Below are 14488 nucleotides of genomic sequence, written 5' to 3'. Positions count from 1 at the left end.
AGAGTCTAGAAGAGCCTTCCGTTGTTCTCTCAGAAGTCTTGGTGGGTAGTTTCGCTGTTGGAAGCAGCGCTCCATCTCAGTCAGTTGGGTATTCCTATTCACCATCTCAGTGTTGTTTCTTAGGATTCTCTGTAACTGTGGGATTTGAGGAGTGCCTTCTTGAGTGCAGGGGGATGGCAGCTGGAAAAATGTAGCAAGGCATTACAATCAGTTTATTTGCGATATAATGTAGACTGTATTTTTCCATCCTTCTTATACAGTCGCACATCTAGAAAGCCAATTTGTATCAGATCACACTGCATTTTGAATTTAAGTGTAGAATTAGTGGCATTTAATTCTGTAAACCATGTGTCGAGTTCCTGCTTCGTCCCTGTCCAAATAAGAAACAGGTCGTCAATGTATCTTCTGAAAAATGTAATCCTCTTCACTTTTAACAAGTGAGTACCAAATTCTTCAAATACAGACATATATAGGTTCGCGTAGGATGGGGCCATATTGGACCCCATCGCCGTACCTGTCAGTTGAAGGAAGAATTGGAGTTCAAATCAGAAATAGTTGCTAGTTAGGCAAAATTCCAGAAGATACAATAGAAGCTCACTGGGTGGTCCCACATAGGGATATCTTGAGAGCTGAAGTGCAATAGCATGAAGACTCTCATTGTGAGGAATAACAGTATACAAGCCTGTTACGTCAAGTGTTACTAACATATCCTCCTTGCCGATCCCATCTAGAGCTGTGATTAGGTCTAACAGCATAGAGGAGTCCCTAAGGTATGAGGACATATTCACGACTAGTGGTTAAAGAAAAAAGTCCACATATGTTGCAATAGGTTGTTGGACTGACCCAATAGCGAAGACAATGGGCCTCCCTGGTGGTTTGGTAAGTTGTTTATGGATTTTCGGCAGTGTATAGAACACTGGTGACCGAGGGAAGGTAACATTTAAAAGGCATATGTGTCCTTATCCAAAAATCCTTGTTGTAGTGCAGCCTTTTAGATATTGATACATTTTGTTTTTGAATCCAGATGTGGGATCACTAGATAGTTTTCTGTAAGTAGTCTGATCCATAAATTGTGATAGTATTTCTGCTTTATAATCCACATAATCCATTAATACCACCGCTCTCCCTTTGTCAGCCTCGCGTATGATTAAGGTTTTATCCTCAGTGAGCTTTTTCAATGCATTATGTTCCTCTTTGGTGAAATTATTGAATGTGTCCCTTTGATGTAATTTCACAGATGCTTTTATCTCTTTTAGAGTAAGTCTTGTGAAGATATTAATACTTGGATTGTTGGAGTTAGGAACATACATCAATTTTTTGCGAAACTGCTTGTAATCTTGGTTGTCTCTGAATTTCTTAGTATCTATGTATATGTCAAAGGGGTCAGTCCTGCAGGTAGCTATAAATGTCCCTTATTTAACACTTGCAGTTCCAGAGTATTAAGAGGGTGACTGCTCAAATTGACCACAATAGTCTCCTTTATCACTTCTGTGTTATGGGTGGAGGTTTTTTCTTTATACCCCCCCTCCCTTGTGATAGCTCTCTTCTTTGCAAGTTTTTTGAGCGAGTTGTCACTCCTGAGGGCTGCTATGGTTGAGTTTTGGTGTTAGTTGTTAATTCACCTTCTGATCTAGAGCCAGAGCTTTCAACCATCATCAGGTTCCAAGGTTTCTGGTATCTTTGGTGTCTTGTCCATGTTTGGAATTGTCTCTGCCTCTCCTATCTTGAAAGCTGCCAGAGATATACACGCTTATTCCGGAAGTCGCTTATCACTGCTTCCAATTTTTTTATTTTTAAAGTCTATCAGATCAGACTCGTATTTGTTTACCTGCTCTTGTAACTTGATGAGCCAATCCTCAGTGGTATCTCCTCCCAGCTTGACTATATTAATCTGCTCATATGTGGAGATTTCAAGCCTTATAACTGCCAAGAGGCACCCCACTTGGATTACCAGTAGTACGAGATCCAACGAACACTTGTTTTCAATATTACACCATTTCTCACAAAAGGCAGGCTTATTCCTACCAATTGTGGGTGTGTCCAAATATCATCATAAGGGCTATACCCCTAGAGGGTTCAGAATACGAAACACCCCCCCAATTGGTAGGAATATTCCTGCCTTTTGTGAGAAATGGTGTAATATTGAAAACAAGTGTTCGTTGGATCTCGTACTACTGGTAATCCAAGAAGTGGGGCGCCTCTTGGCACTTATAAGGCTTGAAATCTCCATGTATGAGCAGATTAATATAGTCAAGATAAAAGGAGATATATACATAGATATTAAGACATTCCAGAGACAACTACAACTAATAGATATGTTATAGATGTATGTTCCTAACTCCAACAATCTAAGTATCAATATCTTCAAAAGACTTACTCTAAAAGAGATGGAAGAATCTGTGAAATTACATCAAAGGGACACATTCAATAATTTCACCAAAGAGGAACAATGCATTGATAAAACCTTAATCATACGGGAGGATGACAAAGGGGGAGCAGTGGTATTAATGTATTATGTGGATTATAAAGCAGAAATCACAATTTATCGATCAGACTACTTACAGAAAACTATCTAGTGATCCCACATCTGGATTCAAAAACAAAATTGATCAATATCTAATGGCTGCACTACAACAAGGATTTTTGGATAAGGACACATTAGCCTTTTAAATGTTACCTTCCCTCGGACACCAGTGTTCTATACACTGTTAAAAATCCATAAACAACTTACCAAACCACCAGGGAGGCCCATTGTCTTCGCTATTGGGTCAATCCAACAACATATTGCAACATGTGGTCTTTTTTCTTTAACCACTAGTCGTGAATATGCCTTCATACCTTAGGGACTCCTCTATGCTGTTGGACCTAATTACAGCTCTAGATGGGATTGGCTAGGAGGATATGTTAGTAACACTCGACGTAACAAGCTTGTATACTGTTATTCCTCACAATCATGCTATTGCACTTCAGCTCTCAAGATATCCTTATGTGGGACCACCCAATGTGGCCCTATCTTACGCGAACCTATATATTTCAGTATTTGAAGAATTTGGTAATCACTTGTTCAAAGTGAAGAGGATTACATTTTTCAGAAGATACATTGACGACCTATTTCTTATTTGGACAGGGACCAAGCAGGAACTCGACACAGAATTAAATACCACTAATGCTGCACTTAAATTCAAAATGCAGTGTGATCTGATACAAATTGACTTTCTAGATGTGCAGCTGTATAAGAAGGATGGAAAAATACAATCTACATTATATCGCAAAGAAACTGATTGTAATGCCTCACTACATTTTTCCAGCTGCCATCCCCCTGCACTCAAGAAGGCACTCCCCAAATCTCAGTTACAGAGGATCCTAAGAAACAATACTGAGATGGTGAATAGGGATACCCAACTGACTGAGATGGAGTGCCACTTCCAACAGCGAAACTACCCACCAAGACTTCTGAGAGAACAACGGAAAGGCTCTTCTAGACTTTCCAACAACAGGACGAGAAAAGGATGTTGATAGGATGACCTTTGTTACCACTTACACTGGGGACAACAGGGGGATAGGGTTGTCACTTCGAAAAAACACTGGGAAATCCTCAGTACAGATCATACATTACCTCTGGGTAATATGCCCCCAACTCGCATAGGATACAGGAGGGCTAGATCACTACGGGACATCCTAATCAAAACAGATCCTCAACAATTTTATGCAAGATCAACCTGGCTGGATACAAAGAAACCGGGTGTCTATCGTTGCCTGGGGTGTACTTCTTGCAGAGGTCTCATCACAGGTCCTTTTTCACATTTACACAGAAGAAAAAGTTACACTTGTGGCCTTTATTATGTGGGCAAGACCTGTGACCTTCAGACACGCATGGCGAACCATCGGTCCGCCATCCACACAGCCATTAACAAAGGGTCCTCTGAACAACCTGTTGCTCGACACTTCCAGCAATTCAACCACAGCGTGGTAGACATAAAGTATACAATTATTGATCATATCCCCCCTCTAAATAGAGGGGGTGACCGCAACAGGTTACTCTTACAAAAAGAAGCAAAATGAATTTACAACCTGGAAACGCTATTCCCAAAGGGATTAAACACACACCTGGACTGCATGTTTTCTCTAATTTTGTAAGACACTACGCATTTGATTACTCTATTCTAATAGGATCACCATGGATTTAATGAGGGTCTCACGTTCCATTTTTTATATACATCTAATTCAGTTCATTGACTTAACACATTTCTTTTCAAACAGTACTTACTAAATGATATTCTATTGTTGCCTCCTAATCCAGAATGTTATATGAAATTCTGCAATGCTAGAATTTGATTTGCCTCATGTAATATTGTACTGTTCTGTTATGGCTTTTTCTGCTGTATCTGTCGTGAAGTGAGTATGCTCACAGACCTGTCAGCTCTAAGCTTAGTTCAGTTGCTATGGTTACATGCAATTTAAGAGGTGCACTTTCGTAGTGATCAGCAGAAGATGCGTTAACAGGAAGTGAGTTTCTGTATATAGAGTCTTTCTAATATGACTTTATTGCAGGGAAGTATTATGTAATATCACCTATGTCCGGTCATATTTGAATTATGTATTGTATATTGCTTTTAGATGGGACCGGCCTCACGTTGCCCGGGATGATGATGTCATCGGATGGGGCGTGTCTACACGGGAGAGCGTGGAGACTGGCGTCTTGGTACACATCATATCTGTAAGGGAGAGGGTACGTTTCTGTTACACTTTGTATGTCTGAGGATGGACTTTTGGGGCCGAAAACGTTTACATTAAAGTGACACCTTTTGCAAACTAATCCCCATTGGAGTGTGCTCCTTTTGCTTAATATAGATATATATATTTTTTTTTTTTACCAAAATACTATCAGATATATTTAGAAACATGTATTTACGAATGACATTCTATGTGAAGAACATTGGAATGTAAAATATTCATGTTTGCATGTTGGGTTAGCACACAGGTAGGGTGTTTCCCCCCCACTTTTTTTGCTCCATTGATTTCTATGAGAGATTACGTGAACATGCACACATTTTTCTAAATTTGGCTTTTTACGTGTGTCGGGTTAGCTCGCGAGCGATAACTTTTTACTTTCAACTTTTAATACAAGCGCAACCTGACGCACGCAAACAGCTAACTTCTAGAGCAGTTAACTCTTGAGTTGGAGCATTAAATAACACTCCACTTGTAATCTGGCCCTGCATAAATAAAATGCTTAGATAGTTGTCCAAACAAAAAAAGACACACGATGTACCACTGCACATAGCATAAAATGCATTTCTGATAGCCAAACTGCCTGAGTGGTGGGAAATGGCTCACTCAGAGAAGCCTGGTGCGAAATTGGTCATCGTCCATTGTGTCCAGTACACAGAACCAACAGAACAGTAATAGGGATGAGAATAGCAGTATTATACCTGTAGTAAAAAAATGCAGATTTGGGTTTCCATCCTATACTCTTAAAGGGAAATAACTCTTTGATTTTGGGTGCTACAAGAGTGAACTAAGATATACATAAGGTAGATATAATCAGCTCTGCAGAATACGGCGGTATTTTACAAATAAATGATAAGTCTAACAATGCACCTGAGAGCCAGGGTGGTCCTTAAAAGCTTATAGAGTAGATTTGACCCCATTCTTTCCAATAGCCTGAGTGAATTTTTTTTTTTTAAAAAAATGTATGCTTACCTGATAAATTTCTTTCTTTCCGGATATGGAGAGTCCACAACGTCATTCCAATTACTAGTGGGAATATCACTCCTGGCCAGCAGGAGGAGGCAAAGAGCACCACAGCAAAGCTGTTAATGTCACTCCCTACCCATAATCCCCAGTCATTCGACTGAAGGGAAATGGAAAAGGAATAACACAAAGGTGTAGAGGTGCCTGAGGTTTAGTCAAAACTAACTGTCTTAATAAAGGGTGGGGTCGTGGACTCTCCATAACCGGAAAGAAAGAAATTTATCAGGTAAGCATAAATTTAGTTTTCTTTCCTATGGCATGGAGAGTCCACAATGTCATTCCAATTTCTAGTGGGAACCAATACCCAAGCTAGAGGACATGGAATGAATAAGGAGGAAGAACAAGACAGGCAGACCTAAACAGAAGGCACCACCACTTGAAGAACCTTTCTCCCAAAAGAAGCCTCAGCCGAGGCAAAAGTATAACATTTGGAAAATTTGGTATGCAGAGGAGGACCAAGTTGCAGCCTTGCAAATCTGTTCCACAGAAGCTTCATGTTTGAAAGCCCAGAGGAGACAGCCCTCGTGGAATGAGCCGTAATTCTCTGAGGAGGCTGCTGACCAGCAGTCTCATTAGCAAAACGAATTATACTTCTCAACCAGAGAGAAAGAGAAGTAGCAGTAGCTTTCTGACCCTTACGCTTTCCTGAGAAACAAACAAACAGGGCAGAAGACTGGCGAAAATCCTTAGTCGTCTGTAGGTAGAATTTTAGAGCATGCAAACCATCCAAGTTGTGCAACAGACGTTCCTTATGAAAAGGATTGGGACAGAGAGAAGGAACAATTTCCAGATTAATATTTCTCCACTTTAGGGAGAAATCCCAACATAGTACGCAAGACTGCCTTATCCGCATGAAAGATAAGGTAAGGTGAATCACACTGCAAAGCCGAGAGCTCTGAAACTCTCTGAGCAGAAGAGATAGCAATAAGAAACAACTTAATATCTATGGAATGCATTGGCTCAAACTGAGCCTGCTGCAAAACTTTAAAGTGAATGTAAATTTTTATGCTAAAGTGCCCGTTTTTTAAAAATTTGATTAAAAACAGGGGCACTTTAATTCATCAAAATTTATATTTCACTTGTGCTGTGAAAAAATACCTTTTAATCTTGACAGCAGCTCCAGCTTCCTCCGGTCGTTGCAAGCCATTTCTGATGTCAGAAATGATGGATAGGTCATCCTCCAGTCATGGCTTCCCCCCCCCCCCCCGGGAAAATCAGTGTCCGATTCAATGCCGTGATTGGAGGAAGCCGGATTCCTCATTTTAGACCCAGGAAGAGGCTTTGCGATGGGTGGAGGAAGCTGGAGCTGCTGTCAAGATTAAAAGTTTGTTTTCACAACACGAGTGAAATGTAAATTTTGCTGAATTAAAGTGCCCCTGTTTTTAATCAAATTTTTAAAAACCGGGCACTTTAGCATCAAAATTTACATTCACTTTAAGAACAAGGTTAAGGCTCCAAGGAGGAGCAACAGGTTTAAACACAGGTCTAATTCTGACTAGGGCCTTACAAAAAGATTGAACATCTGGCACGTCCGCCAGACACTTGTGCAACAAAATAGATAAAGCAGAAATCTGACCTTTCATAGAACTGACCATCCTGGAGAACAGACAGAATTCTAGGAATCCTGACCCTACTCCAAAAGTAGCCCTTTGAGTCACACCAATAAAGGTATTTACACCATACCTTATGGTAATTTTTTCTAGTAACAGGCTTGCGAGCATGAATCATGGTCTCAATGACCGACTCAGAAAAAACACGCTTAGACAGAACTAAGCATTCAATCTCCAAGCAGTCAGCTTCAGAGAAATGAGATTTGGATGGAGGAATGGACCCTGAGTTAGGAGGTCCTTCCTAAGAGGCAACCTCCAAGGTGTTAGAGATGACATCTTCACTAGGTCTGCATACCAGATCCTGCAAGGCCATGCAGGAGCTATTAGAATTACCGATGCTCTGTCCTGCTTTATACAAGCAATAACTCGTGGAAGGAGTGCAAACGGAAGAAACAGGTATGCTAAACCGAAATCCCAAGGAACCTCCAGAGCATCTATCTGCGGATCTCTTGACCTTGAACCGTACCTTGGAAGTTTGGCTTTCTGCCGATACGCCATCAGATCCAACTTCGGCACTCCCCATTTGAGGGTTAACCTGGAGAACACCTCTGGATGGAGAGCCCACTCCCTGGGATGAAATGTCTGTCTGCTCAGGAAATCTGCCTCCCAGTTGTCCACTCCAGGAATGTGGATGGCAGACAGACAACAATTGTGAGCTTCCGCCCACTGAATAATCTGTGCCACCTCCTTCATGGCTAAGGAACTCCGAGTTCCTCCCTTGTGGTTGATGTAAGCCACTGAGGTGATATTGTCCGACTGGAACCTAATAAACCGGGCTAAGGACAATTGAGGCCAAGCCATCAGAGCATTGTAAATTGTTCTCAACTCCAAGATGTTTCTGGGGAGAGTAGACTCCTCTCGAGTCCATAGACTTTGTGCCTTTAATGAGTCCCAGACTGCTCCCCAGCCAAGCAGGATGGCATCCGTGGTCACGATCACCCAGGAAGGTCTCCAGAAGCATGTGCCCTGCCGGAACTGGAACAATCACACCCAGGGAGAAAAGATCCTGAACGCGGTTCAGGAATGCCTCTCTTTTTACCTGATCTGCAGATAATCTTGAGAGGAGAAATCTGCCCTTGGGAGGAAGAGATTTGAATTTTATTTTGTAACCTTGAGACACTATGTCCACAGCCCAAAGATCTGGGACATCTCGAATCCAAGCTTGACAAAACAGGGAAAGTCTGCCCCCCACTTGATCCGATCCCGGACCGGGGGCAGACCCTTCATGCTGACTTAAGACTCAGCTGCGGGTTTATTTGATTGCTTCCTCTTGTTTAAGACTGATTGGGTTTCCAGGAAGGCTTGGACTGTTCCTGCTTAGAAAAGGAAGACTTTCCTTTGAAATTGCAAAAGGAATGAAAATTACTTTGACGTCCTTTAGGACTGTTCTTCTTGTCTTGAGGTACAAAAGACCATTTTCCACCCGAAATATCAGAAATTATCTCTGCCAGATCAGGTCCAAACAAGGTCTTACCCTTGTAAGGAAGCGCCAGAAGCTTGGACTTAGAGGTAACATCAGCTGACCAAGATTTTAGCCAGAAAAGGCATTGGCTAGTTTGAGAGCAATAATCCTATCCTGGATCTCCTCCAACAGAGTGTCTGTTAAAATTGATTCAGACAAGGCATCGCACCAATAAGATGCAGCACTTGCTACTGTGGCAATACAGACTGCAGGTTGCTACTGAAGACCTTCATGAACATACATCTTTTTCAAATAAGCCTCCAGCTTCTAGTCCATGGGATCCTTAAAGGGACAGTCAACACAAAAATACTTTTAACATATATCCATAAAGTTGCCCAAGATTGTTTTTTCCAAATATATGTCAGTTTTTAACGATAATCCGTTTTCAAGTTAAATCACTTACTTTTTACCCGGCTGCCGTTTTAAAATGTCCATGTAGCTCTGCCCCTTTTTTGTCATCCATGACATCATTAAAATCCTGTGTTCCCTGTAATAGTTCTAAGTTACTCATAACCGTTTTTCACGCATGCGCAATGCGTCTATTGTATTCGGGCCACTACTCACTGGCACTGTAATATGTCATATTCCCCACACAGTACACTTGGACGGCATCTTTTTTTTCCTGGTTGTTATTTTTTCTTTAAATAAAATGTAAAGAACATTATCAATGGGAGTTGTAAATTTTCAGCACTGAATCCATTGGCTGCGCATTGCATTTGTATGCAGTGATAGAGGTGGCTCCTGCAGCTAAACTTAGTATAGAATGCGGGTATTCCTTGTTCGGATGTTTCTGCAGAGCCCTTTAACCATTCAATTGATAGGAAGACAAACCTTTTCTTTGATCAAAATAAAGCATAGAAATAAAACTCGTAGCAAATGTACAGGTTGGTTTATTCAATGCTATGAGTTTTATTTCTATGCTTTATTTTGATAAAAGAAAATGTTTGTCTTCCTATCAATTGAATGGTTAAAGGGCTCTGCAGAAACACAATGGGCTGCTAAGACAACAATCCCTTTCATATTACTGTATTTTATCTAATTAAAGAAGAGGTTCAGTCAGTTAGTTTCAGCAGAGAGCTCTTCCTGCTCTTCTCTCTCTCAGTGGATGCTTCATGACTGTGGGTCATTACCCCCGTCTATCTGGGCTGCCTAGCTCAGTAGGTGAACACCATGTTGGAGATCATGGATTCCAGCCAGTCCCCTGAGATCATCTCACTTACCCTCTGGGGTGCAATAGTCCAGGAATTTGAAGTGAGAGCCCGAGCCTGGTTCAAAGTTAAAGCCCAGGTCCCTGTCCAGGGCAGATGAGCTGAGGCTGCCCAGGGACATGCTTTCAAAACCTGGGCTGGGGTTAAGTTCCAGCAGCTCATCCTCTAGTTCCTCATCTGAGGATGAAGAAGAGGAGGAGGATGCTGAGGAAGGCAAGGATGCAGCCGAGGAGGAAGAGTGGGAGGTTGATGGGGCCGGAGAGGATGCCCTGGGGTATCCGCTGTGCTCAGAGGGGGAGTCAGGAGAGTCGTGCATGGAGCCGCCTGCGTCCTCATACAAACTCAGCGGGTCACTGGTCTCGACAGAGCTGCTGCTCAGGGTAGGGCTTGCTGGGACGGCAACCGGGAAAGAGCTCTGGTAGCCCGAAGCACCAAAAATGTAGACACTGTGGTTTGGCTTCTTGTCCAAACTTCCCTGCTTAGAGCTGGAGGCTGCGGTCCGGGACTTGTAAAGCGAATGGTGGTTCAGCATACACGGCTGTTCCTGGAAGGCTTTACCACTCAGCACCAGCTTGCCCGGCTGCTTGCTGCTGCACAACTTGGTCCCACTGCTCTTCTTCATGGGGGAATTGTTGCTGGCGCTGCAGCTGCTATTACCCACCAGGATGCCACAGGACTTCTCCCCAGGCTATACCCACATTCTATACTAAGTTTAGCTGCAGGAGCCACCTCTATCACTGCATTCAAATGCAATGCGCAGCCAATGGATTCAGTGCTGATAATTCACAACTCCCCTTGATAATGTTCTTCACATTTTATTTTAAGAAAAAATAACAACAATAACAAGGAAAAAAAGATGCTGTCCAAGTGTACTGTGTGGGGAATAAGACATATTACAGTGCCAGTGAGTAGTGGCCCGAATACAATAGGCTCATTGCGCATGCACGAAAAACGGTTACGAGTAACTTAGAACTATTACAGGGAAAACAGGATTTTAATGATGTCACGGATGACGAAAAATAGGCGGAGCTACACAGACATTTAAAACGGCAGCCGGTATGAAAAGTATATGATTTAACTTGAAAACGGATTAAAGTTAAAAACTGGCATATATTTGGAAACAACGATCTAGGGCAACTTTATGGATATATGTTAAAACTATTTTTGCGTTGACTGTCCCTTTAAAGGAGCAGCTATCCTCTATATGGATCTTAGCCAGAGTAGAAATAGCCCCTTCTACTTTAGGCACTGTGCGCCATGAATCTTTAATGGAGTCAGCAACAGGAAACATGTTTTTAAAGACGGGGAAAAAGGTATCCCTGGCTTCTCCCATTCCTGTGAAAAAATCTCTGTCACACGGTCTGGAACAAGAAACACCTCCACAGAGGAAGGAACATCATAGTATTTATTAAGTTTACTAGATTTCTTAGGGTTTACAATGACAGGAGAATCGGAGTTGTACAAAGTAGCTAATACCTCCTTTAGCAATACACAAAGGTGTTCAAGCTTAAATCTTAAGTTTACTTCTTCAGAATCAGATGAAGGAATTGTGTGCTGTCCGAATCTGAGATTTTACCCTCAGAGGCTACCGACGTATCCTCCTCATTAGACATGAGGAAGGGCAACCTGTGTAGGAGCAGGTGGAACAGAAACCTTACAATCTGAATCTCTAATTTTCCTCTTGCGTTTTCCCAGCATAGGAAAAGCAGATAGACTCCTCCAGGAGGCTGAAAGGAACTACAGGGCACTGTATGTGATGCCATTGAGGCTTGGGACGTGAGAGGAGAAAGCTGTGGCATTGCCTGAACAGCATCATCCTGAGAAACATTAGGCTAAGATAAACAAAAAGTTTATCTTTGCATTTCAAAGTCCTTTCTAAACATAAGGAACAAAATTGCATAGGTAACAAAATTTGGGCATCAAGACACAAACATTTGTCCATCGGAAAAAGACTCCTGCTCCATGACTATAGCGTAAGGGATACCCAGAGAAATTGGAATGACCATAAATAAATACAATATACTGTATATATTTTTTTAATGTATACTATCACTTTAAATTTTACTGAGTGGATTAGCGCTCCAAAACGTACCCCTCAAAGAGTACCTTTGCACCACAGCAGACTGAGGTACCCTACCTGCATCACCAGAGAAAGAAAATTTGTCAGGAAGAAAGCAGCCGTTTACACAGAACAAACGACTAACAGCCGACACCGCTACGGACTGTCTAAGAGCGGAAGAGAAGCGATCATGTGACCGGCATTTTCTGAAGCCGAGTCAAACCGGAAATGTAAACTGACTGAAACAGAATTACCGGTCTTCTCTAACAAGCCCTCCGGCGTTTAAATGTATAGAAAGTAGAAAACACCATTTGCTTCTTAAAGGGACAGTCTACACCCGTATTAACCATTGCTTATATGTTAGAATAAGTGCTGATAGTTCTAACTCACCCCCTTTACCCTACGGAGTTTGCCTCACAAACGGAGATCTCAGAAATAAAAATTTTGTTTTCAGATGTTAAAGATGGCCGACAAACTCCGCCCATTCCCTTCTCCTACCTTGAACTCCCCTTCTCTTTCGATATCATACTCGTGCACGGTCAACCTCATACGTCATTTACGTACGCATGCTCCTATATACGGAAGTGACGTAGATGAAGTCCGTCTGTGCTGCACGTCTGAAATCCATCAGATTGTTTTTTAGTTCCTACGCTGCAAGCGTCCTTGTTATTGTTCAAACAGTAAGATGCTATTATTTCTCTTGATTACCTAACAATTTAATTTGGACTCTACCTCTACTATTTTATATTACAGGCTAATTTTATTAAAGTTTAATTTTATTTCCTTACAAAACGAGTAAATCGATTGTACCTGGAATGTGCTAAAAATAAAAAAATAAACAATATACAACTTGCATTGCTTATCCTTTTTTTATTTTATAAAGTTGTACCAGCAATTACAAAGAAATAACTCCTACCTGATAGCAATTCTAATATCTTCCAATGAACATAGTATAATATAATTATGTATTATGGCTGGAGCTTGCAAATGATATATTCTATAACTTGTCAATCGCAACTTTCAGTTATATGTGATTATATATATATATATATATATATGCTGAAAACATAGATCCTCAAAAGATGTGTGCATAATATTTTAACAATTTAAATTCCGTTTTGAGATGTGTAATATACTTTAGAGCACTAATGTACTATGTTGCTTTTCCCATACCGCTAAACTTCCGTTTTTTTAATACATACAATCTATATCCTAAGTACATACTGTATATTTGTAAATGGCTGTTATACTGCTTTCACTCTTTTAAAACTCATATTCTGTTATATATTTTTTTAATAGAAGAAATATTATTAGATTGCTACCAAAATTGAATATTTAAAATTCTATTTTTTCACTACCAAAACCCTTTTTTCTAAATTTAAATACAATAACGTTAAACATAGATATATCGATGAACCGTTTCAGAGTAACAGAGTGAGTTTCAGAGCGAGTTTCAGAGCGAGTTTGGATTAGGAATAATTCGGTTTGTGAAGCAGGATGGTTACGGTATAGGGGGTGAGTTATAACTATCAGCACTTATTCTAACATATAAGCAAAGGTTAATACGTGTGTAGACTATCCCTTTAAAATTCTTCCTGCTTAATATACAGACAATAAACACTACAAATAAAATGGAGCCAAACATTTTAGGTTATCCCCTTCAAACACATAAAGGAGAATTAACCCTTAAATTGAGCCACCAAACATTATAGGTTAACCCCTTCAATCCCATTAAAGGAGAATTGACCCTAAGTCTCATGTCACATACATTCTCTGTGTGATTGCACACTGCCAGAAAAAAATCCTTCCTTAAGGATTTAATGTCCCATATAAATAAAGCAGATAATCTTCTTAAAGGGACAGTCAACACCAGAATTTTTGTTGTTTAAAAAGATAGATAATCCCTTTATTACCCATTCCCCAGTTTTTTGCATAACCAACACAGTTATATTAATACACTTTTTACTTCTGTGACTAACTTGTATCTAAGCATCTCCTGACCGCCCCTAATCACATGACTTTTAGTTATTATCTATTGACTTGCATTTTAGCCAATTAGTGCAGTGTCTGCCACTAGCCACGAGCGTGATCACAATGCTATCTATATGGCCTACATGAGCTTGCTCTCCCCTGCTGTGAAAAGTAAATAAAATAGAGGCGGCCTTCAAGGGCTTAGAAATTATCATATGAGCCTCCCTAGGTTTGCTTTCAACTAGAATACCAAGAGAACAAAACAAAATTGTTGATAAAAGTAAATTGGAAAGTTGTTTAAAATTACATGCCCTATTTGAAAAATTAAAGTTTTTTTTGGACTTGACTGTCCCTTTAAGTGCAAATCTTTATACCTAGAAGACAAAAGCACTTACCTGCAAATCCAGCTGTCACGCAGGCGTGA

At 40.8% G+C, this 14488-nt stretch overlaps 1 protein-coding gene across 1 annotated transcript; it reads right to left on the bottom strand.

Moving 5' to 3' along the window:
- Positions 1 to 9980: 9980 nt before the first annotated feature.
- On the bottom strand, positions 9981 to 12642 carry LOC128640777 (transcription factor SOX-4-like). Its single transcript, XM_053693197.1, is given in 3 exon segments — positions 9981 to 10046; positions 10048 to 10722; positions 12592 to 12642. Coding segments are annotated over 3 exon segments (792 nt in total).
- Between the last annotated feature and the right edge of the window lie 1846 nt (positions 12643 to 14488).

This window comes from Bombina bombina, chromosome 10 (genome assembly GCF_027579735.1).
Source record: "Bombina bombina isolate aBomBom1 chromosome 10, aBomBom1.pri, whole genome shotgun sequence".
NCBI lineage: Eukaryota > Metazoa > Chordata > Amphibia > Anura > Bombinatoridae > Bombina > Bombina bombina.
This window is presented reverse-complemented; position numbering and strand designations above follow the sequence as displayed.